This window comes from Sinocyclocheilus rhinocerous, unplaced genomic scaffold (genome assembly GCF_001515625.1).
Source record: "Sinocyclocheilus rhinocerous isolate Xijiao unplaced genomic scaffold, SAMN03320098_v1.1 scaffold1222, whole genome shotgun sequence".
Classification (NCBI taxonomy): domain Eukaryota; kingdom Metazoa; phylum Chordata; class Actinopteri; order Cypriniformes; family Cyprinidae; genus Sinocyclocheilus; species Sinocyclocheilus rhinocerous.
This window is the reverse complement of record NW_015640234.1, coordinates 307,946-316,019: the sequence shown is the minus strand read 5'-3', so window position 1 is coordinate 316,019 and position 8,074 is coordinate 307,946. Positions and strand designations below refer to the sequence as shown.

Here is an 8,074-nt window from a genome sequence, read left to right as displayed (position 1 = left end):
TAAGCTAGAAAAATAAACTGCAGAGAGGGGCATTTTGCTAAATATATGCACCATATAACATATACATTATAATTTTTACTATTCTTCAATGTTTAATTTATGTTTGAATAAATCCATCAAGTTTTTATGACAGCCAATATTTAAATGTTTATATTTAAAACAAAGCGAATTGCGGTAGAAATATTATGTAATTTTAACTTTATTATTTTAAAAACTTCATTAAGTGTAATTTTAGCAGTTGTACTACAAATCAGTCAATTTTAACCTTCAATATTATAGTATATAATGTAGTACCTACTGACTCTCATGTATGTATTAGTTGAGAGATTTTTTTTCCTTGAGAAAATTTGGCATGTACTGTACCTGATTTGTATCCAAAATAATCGATACTGAAACAAATCGAATCGAATTGGTAATCGAATCGAATCGCAAACTTGTGAATGAGAATCGAATCGTGAAATTCGTGTCAAAACCCAGCCCTACTGTCGATGTTGTAGAGTTCATCAATTATGATATGAATTCGACTGAGCGATAACAACAGAAGTAGTGTCATTATTAGCTCAATTCAGTTCAAGTTTTGTTCTCCTCCAGCAGTGTCAAATTGATAATATTACTGAGCAAACCAAAGGCGACAGCAGCAAGAAGCCCAAACTCCATCAGGTGATAGTAGTGGAGAAAAAAAGCCTTGAGGGAAACCAGGCTCAGTCGGGGGCAGTTCTCCTCTGGACTGTACTTTGAAAATCACTTTGTTGGCCAAATTACCTTAGAAACCAAAAACGTTTTAATAACCTCTTCATACCAACATGATGCTTTATTGTGTGATCTCCCAGAAAGTTGTTTTGCTCCAGATTGTACAGTCATCATCTATAAGAGATATGAAAATATATAACTTTTTTTTTTTGCTTCTTTAGCATTAGACTGTGCAATGCTACCTGCATTCGCTTCTGTTCTTCTGGAGCTGGAAGTGAATGACACTGAATCAAAAAGCTTTGAAGGTTTTGACTGATATCTCTCTGCTCTGTTCTCCCAGAGTGCCAGAGATATCGAGAGCAAGATGAGAAATGAGGCACGGCTAAAACTCTTTACACTGGACCCAGACTTACAGGTACATCACTAATATAGAAGCCGAGGAACAGCCTCTTTTACTAGCTCATGTTTTCCCCTCTTCACTAAACGATGAAGATACAAGTACACTACACTAAAGTACACAGAAGTTTGGGGTCAGAAAACATTTGTAATATTACAAAAGAACATTCTATTCATCAAAGCCTTATAAAAAAAGCTTTGCATCACAGATATAGAGACTTCTTTAAAAAACATAAAAATCTTACTGACCGCCGAACTATTGGATGCTAGTGTAAATATATAAAAATATGCCTATAGATGAATCTCATGTACTTATTATTCGTCTCATCCTCCACTTTGAGCAGAAATTGGATTTCTCTGGGATCGAGCCAGATGTGAAGCCCTTTGAGGAAAAGTTCGGGAAGCGGATCTTGGTGAACTGTAACGACCTGTCCTTCAACCTGCAGAGCTGTGTGGCGGAAAATGAAGAGGGTCCAACCACTAACGTACTTTACCTTACTAGCTACAGTTTCCATCCCAGTAAACCGTCTTCGTCTTGAGAGTTTCTGCACTGATTTGTGTTGCAGGTTGAGCCCTTCTTCATCTCTCTGTCGTTGTTTGATATTCAAAGTGGTCGTAAGATCTCCTCAGACTTCCACGTGGATATGAACCATCCGTCTGTGAAAGCGCTGCTGCCTCCGTCAGGAGCTCACAACAGCACCGCAGCGCCAGACAGTCCGCAAGCAGCACAACCGACAGCCAACAGCCTGACAGAGAGCGCCATTCAGTTTCCACGACAGGTGAGGACAAAAAAACAAGAGATCCAATCTCTGTCAAGAGCACCTGTGACCTGCTGTTGAAAAACACAGAAAATCTTTTTGGTTCATCCCTCAAACAAAAGCCATTTATAATATTACAGGGACAAACACGGTTTAAATATACTTTCACAAAAAAGTGTAACCATAACACTTCATATTTTTTTCCGCTTTCAGTGACAGTTTTTTTTTTTAACATCAGTCCTGATCATAACATAACTACCAAAAATCTATTTTCAGGATTTTAACCCTTTAACCTTTTTACATTAAACATTACTACCCTTGTTTGTGAAAATTTCTAATCATGTCTGTCTATAGGGAGTGTTTTCGGTGACCTGTCCGCACCCTGACGTCTTCTTGGTCGCTCGGATAGAGAAGGTCTTACAGGGTGGAATAGCACATTGTGCCGAGCCTTATATGAAGAACTCAGACTCTGCTAAGGTACTGCTGCTGCTGTGTGTGTGTGTGATATCACTTTTAGACCTCTGGAAAAAGTCAAAAAATGTGGATAAACCCAGATGTTGGTGAGTGCATTTAAAGCTCTCAGGTTTCTGGATCAGATACTCAGATATACTAGCCCTTCTCTGCCTAGAGACCTGTCATGCTCGTTCCATTCTGGGTGTGTTATAGTAATATAATTCAGATAGAAATAATGTGAAATGCTTTAGACAGTGCCATTTTAAATGGCATGCTTTTCAAACCTAATTACAGATAAAAGTACAATTCTTTTCCTTCTTCTCTCCTCAGGCTGCTCAGAAGGTTTTAAAGAACGCTAAGATGGCCTGCAGCCGGCTGGGTCAGTACCGAATGCCATTTGCATGGGCCGCTAGGTGAGACACACTGACTTCTCATGAGAAAAAGCTCTTGAAAGTCACACACAGAGAGTGGAAGTCACTGAGAAGATTATGGTGCAAACATTTACATGCCATAAGCAGGACAGGTCTGAATGTGAGATTGTGGGGGATGCGGCAGACACACAATATGACGTATTTTACAGCATGTGCAGCTGCACAGCATCACTGTAACACTGTGGAAATCCAGGCAACTCATTTAGATCTGAACTGTACTATGTTGTGCATCTGGATAAGTGCCACTTTGGTGAACTTCACAAAATATGTGAATAAATGTCATTTTTTTTATCCAAAAATCTAAAGCAATAAGATATTTTGCATAAATCTAATTTTTAAGGCCATTACGATTTTGTGAATCTGACGCATTCTGTATAGAGATTTATATGCGTGGAAAAGTGGCACATTTGCCCAGAAATGACTTTTAAAATGTAACTATGTGTGGCAGTTTTATACCAGTGCATAAATGCCTGGTCAAGTTGGATGATGGGTAGTATGGTAATAAGATAAATATGTATTTGCACTGAAACATCACACGCTAAAAGGTTGAAACTATATAGTGACTTCCAGCCTGAGTGTGTGAGATCTCAATTTTACTGTAAAAGCAACACGAGTAGAATTAATAATGTTGAGGCAAATATTTGTTTTACTGTTTTTATTCCGGTTTTGTTCTAGAAAAGGGCGTGGGCTGTTGTTTTTAAGCCATACCATTAAGTTTATCTTTCCAATGGGATGTTAAAGATGAGCTGGGCAGGATGTGTGTGTCTGTGTGTGCTCTCATCTCTTTCACCCGAGTGGAAAAATGGCACAACACAACAGCAGGATGAGCTTTGTGTCTGTTTCTCAGGCCCCTGTTTAAGGACGCCTCTGGGATGGTGGACAAGAGCGCCCGATTCTCGGCTCTCTACCGACAGGATGGCAACAAGCTCTCCAACGAGGACATGTTCAGACTGCTCGCAGACTTCAGGAAGTCAGTTCTACAGTCATTCGCTCCAATAATAACACTCTTGTAGTGTTTCAGGTGTTTAGTGTTTGCATGACCTGCAGAACGATGTTGTACACACTCTTGTTCAGCTCACAAGAAAGATGGTATTGTGTGTCTCTCTTCTGTCAGGGGTGTTGATATTTTAGTTATCGCTGCTCTCCCTGCTCTCATCCATGCTAGGCTGCATGGATGCGCAGGGAGTTCTTGCCCAGAACAGAACCATACCGCCAATCCAAACTGTATGCTAATTGTCAATCATCTTTGCTGATAGTGGTCCTGACAGAAATGCAGAAATTGATCTGAACAAACATTCTTTTCAATATTTAAACACATGCAGTGGAAACTACAGGCTTTAAGTGTAATGAGGCATTAGGAAATGCTAAAAAGTGAAATAAAAAATCTAACAAGCTGCGGGACACTAGTGCTTTTCTGTTGCCATCAAACATGGAGAGAGAAGGAATTTGATGTACCTCAAGAATAAATCAGTCAAACAATCATTTCCAAAAAACTTTAAGTATGCAGTGGAAGGCTACATCCAAAACACTAATTTGGCTTAAATACAGGATGGAGAGACCAGCTTCAGACGTTCATTCAGACAATGTGCTATAGCAGCAGGGCTCCAGACAGAAAAAAATCACTTAACAAAAAAAGGTGCCAAATTATTTTCTTAAGTGCCACAGAATAAATGTGTTTTATTAATTCAATTATTTATTCACTGTACGTGTATCCACGCCATCTCAAATACGACAGCCAGAAGAGCTTCACCAAGGTAAAACGTTGCTAAATTTCTCAACTCAAAGCTCAGACTTTTCTATAGAGCAGGAGTGTCAGATTCCTGGAGGGCCACAGTCCTATACTTCAGAACTATATACAGTCACAAAGAATTGTTTATTACACAGAATCTGTGCCAATATCAGGCCCATATCTATGTGAGCATCACTTGGCCCTTGAGTGTAGTTTGGGCTCCTCCTCAATGCATCCTATAAATGTTGTCATCCAGTCTGTTTTTCTTCATTAGTAACATGTAATTTTATAGGAGGTGTTGGATTTTATCTTTAGCTCCTTGCATTCTTATCATGTAGACAACCGGTTAAGTAAAAATATGAATATGCAATATAGCACTTATATTTAGCAAAATGCTATTTATAGTTATTTTTTTCTAGCTGACTAATGAGCTTATCTATAGATGGTTATTCTGAGGTAAATGTATTGTTACGTGGCATTGTTTACAAGCTTTACACATTTCCTGCAGTTTGAAACACTGAATGAGTGATTACATGAGACTCTTGTATAATATATAATCTTATAATATACCCTTTGATGTTCATTCATGTTTATTTCATACTAAAGTAGTAAAGAGAAAGATATGATGGGTTCACGTGAATTTCGTTATGAATTTGGCAGGATTTTAAAGCTGATACTTTGTTTATTAAAAGGTAACAGATAACAAAGCTTATAGCGATTATTATATGGCAAGTGCGCTACAAATAAGAAGTTCACGCATTAACAGAACACAGCATAGACTAAAGATCTTGATAACAAGAAGCCATATCAGTATCGATTATAAACGAGAATTGTTAACGATATCGCTAATATCCACACAGCTGACAGCTTTACCTGTTGTAGTTTGTTCAAGAACCGTCTCAGGGAAGCTCATCTGCATGCTCGTCGTCCTCATCGGGGTCTCGACCTGACTGCAGTTCGTCGTTGTAACCGACTTGAGTGGGTACAGTAAAACTGCACATTTTAGAGTGGCCTTTTATTGTGGCCAGTCTAAGGCACACCTGTGCAATAATCATTCTGTCTAATCAGCATCTTGATATGCCTCACCTGTGAGGTGGATGGATTATCTTGGCAAAGGAGAAGTGCTCACTAACACAGATTTAGACAGATTTGTGAACAATAAGAGAGAGAAATAGGCCTTTTGTGTACATAGAAAAAGTCTTAGATCTTTGAGTTCAGCTCATGAAAAATGGGGGCAAAAACAAAAGTGTTGCGTTTATAATTTTGTTCAGTGTATATATATATATATATATATATGTGTGTGTGTGTGTGAATTTAACATTTTTATAATTTAAATAATTATTAGCTTTTCATAAACTCACAAATCCCCTGCAGTTCCCTCAGTCTTAATAGGTTCTGTAAAATTCTGTTAAAACTCTTCAAACACACAGGACTCACATAGCAAACGTGTGTCGAACAAGTACAGTTGCTAAAGTAGGATTAGTAAAATCAGTATTTTTTAAGATGGTACTCAGCGAAGTGTCAGTTGAGCGTATTTCATGTTTTCCTTTTGTGATTCCAGGCCAGAAACATTGCTCTGTGTCTGGAATTCAGAGATTCGGATGAAGAAGACGCTCTCCCACTGAAGGTAATGTCACACACAAACACTCAATCAGTGCTTGCAGTGATTTTATCACAGTTAAGGGGTATGGCCTCCAGAAGCTACCATTTTTTTTATAACATTTAATTTAATTTAAAAAAAAAAATGTAATTCATCAAATAATCCAGAGAAAATGTATCACAGTTTCTACAAAAATATTCAGCAGCACATCTGTTTTCAGCATTGATAATAAGAAATGTTTCTTGAGCAGCAAATCAATATATTAGAATGATTTCTGAAGGATCATGTGACATTGAAGACTGGAGTAATGATGCTAAAAAATTCAGCTTTGCATCACAGGAATAAATGACATTTTACAAGACATTTAAATATACAATAATATGTAATAATATGTCACAATATTATTGTTTTTACTGCATTTTTTGTCAAATAAATGCAGTCTTGGTGAGCACAAGAGACTTCTTTCAAAAACATTTAAAAGTCTTACCGACCCCAAACACTTGAATGGTAATGTCATTGCATTTATTAAGAACTGAATCACAATAACTCTTCCACTAGGTGATTTAGTTCATTTGTGTAACTGTAAGTGATGCTGTAGCTGTCTGCTCTCTGTTTTATCAGTGTATATACGGGCGTCCAGGAGGGCCTCTGTTCTGTAAGAAAGCGTTTGCTGCGGTCTTACACCACCAGCAGAACCCAGAGTTTTATGAAGAGGTGAGACGTTTACCTCTGAGCGCTACATCACTATAAGTTTGTGAGTTTGCAGTGCTTATGGTCAAACTGTTGTGGTGTTTGTGGCTTTTAATGCTTGTTTTTAACGTGTCCAGTTTAAGATAGAGTTGCCGGCTCAGCTGACGGACAGACATCATCTTCTGTTCACTCTCTATCACATCAGCTGTGACAGCAACAGCAAAGCCAGCACTAAGAGACGAGAACAGCTGGAGACACAAGGTGAGACACACACTCACATAAGACCTTCTGAAAGCAGCCTTAACCACTGGATTGAAAATACACAGTGAAAGAGGAAAAGGACAATCAATATTTAGATCCATTTTAACTAATCAAACACAATGTATGGGCTGCATACACTGGCATTTTTAAGGACCCCGTTTCTTGCAAAGTACCGTTCTACCCACTCATTCTGTGTGTGTGTGTGTGTGTGTGTGTGCGTGTGTAGTGGGTTATGCGTGGCTCCCCTTGCTGAAGGATGGCAGAGTCATTATGAATGAACAGCAGGTGGCAGTGGCTGCAAACCTGCCATCAGGTTACTTGAGTTTCCAGGACAACAGCAGCAAGGTGAGAGACCCAAACACTGATTTTGATCATGTTGTTTTTTTGTTTTTTGTTTTTTTTGTGGTGTTTTTTTGTATCTTTGTGTTGTTTTTGTTTGTTTGTTTTGTTGTGGTTTTTGTTTTGTTTTGCTTGTGGTGTTGTCTCTTGTGTGTGTGTGTGTGTGTGTGTGTGTGTGTGTGTGTGTGTGTGCGCGCATGTGTTTTTGTTGTGTTGCATTGTGTTTTGTTTTTTTGTTTTGTTGCATTGTGTTGTGTTTTTTTGTTTTGTATTATATTGTTGTTTTTTTGTTTTTGTTTTTGTTTGGTTGTGTTTTGTGTGCGTGTGTGTGTGTGTGTGTGTGTGTTTTGTTGCTTTGTGTGGTTTTTTTTGTTAGTTTGTTTTTTGTTTTGTTGTATTGTTGTGGGTTTTGTTTTGTTTGTGGTGTTGTCTTTTGTGTGTGTGCACATGTGTTTTTGTTTTGTTGCATTGTGTTGTGTTTTTTTTGTTTTGGTTTTTGTTTGGTTGTGCTTTGTGTGTGTGTTTTGTTGCTTTGTGTTGTTGTTTTTTGTTTTGTTGTATTGTTGTTGTTTTTTGTTTTGTTTAGTTTTTTGGTTGTTTTTTTGTTTGTTTTTTGTTTTCTTGTATTGTTGTGGTTTTTATTTTGTGTGTGTGTGTGTGTTTTGTTTTTTCTTGCATTTTTTTTGTTTTGTTGTATTATATTGTTGTTGTTTTTCGTTTTTGTTTG

The 8,074-nt window shown here is 37.8% G+C and overlaps 1 protein-coding gene across 1 annotated transcript in view; it reads left to right on the top strand.

Annotated features, from left to right (window-relative positions):
- LOC107752599 (dedicator of cytokinesis protein 9) overlaps nucleotides 1-8,074 on the top strand; it is a 97,963-nt gene that overhangs the window by 55,923 nt on the left and 33,966 nt on the right. The window contains exons 8-18 of the mRNA XM_016568611.1: nucleotides 1,031-1,105; nucleotides 1,431-1,571; nucleotides 1,653-1,865; nucleotides 2,199-2,321; nucleotides 2,628-2,710; nucleotides 3,576-3,698; nucleotides 4,431-4,482; nucleotides 6,019-6,084; nucleotides 6,679-6,771; nucleotides 6,885-7,008; nucleotides 7,235-7,353. Coding sequence (XP_016424097.1) covers nucleotides 1,031-1,105; nucleotides 1,431-1,571; nucleotides 1,653-1,865; nucleotides 2,199-2,321; nucleotides 2,628-2,710; nucleotides 3,576-3,698; nucleotides 4,431-4,482; nucleotides 6,019-6,084; nucleotides 6,679-6,771; nucleotides 6,885-7,008; nucleotides 7,235-7,353 — 1,212 coding nt within the window. The remainder of the gene's footprint in view (nucleotides 1-1,030; nucleotides 1,106-1,430; nucleotides 1,572-1,652; nucleotides 1,866-2,198; nucleotides 2,322-2,627; nucleotides 2,711-3,575; nucleotides 3,699-4,430; nucleotides 4,483-6,018; nucleotides 6,085-6,678; nucleotides 6,772-6,884; nucleotides 7,009-7,234; nucleotides 7,354-8,074) is intronic.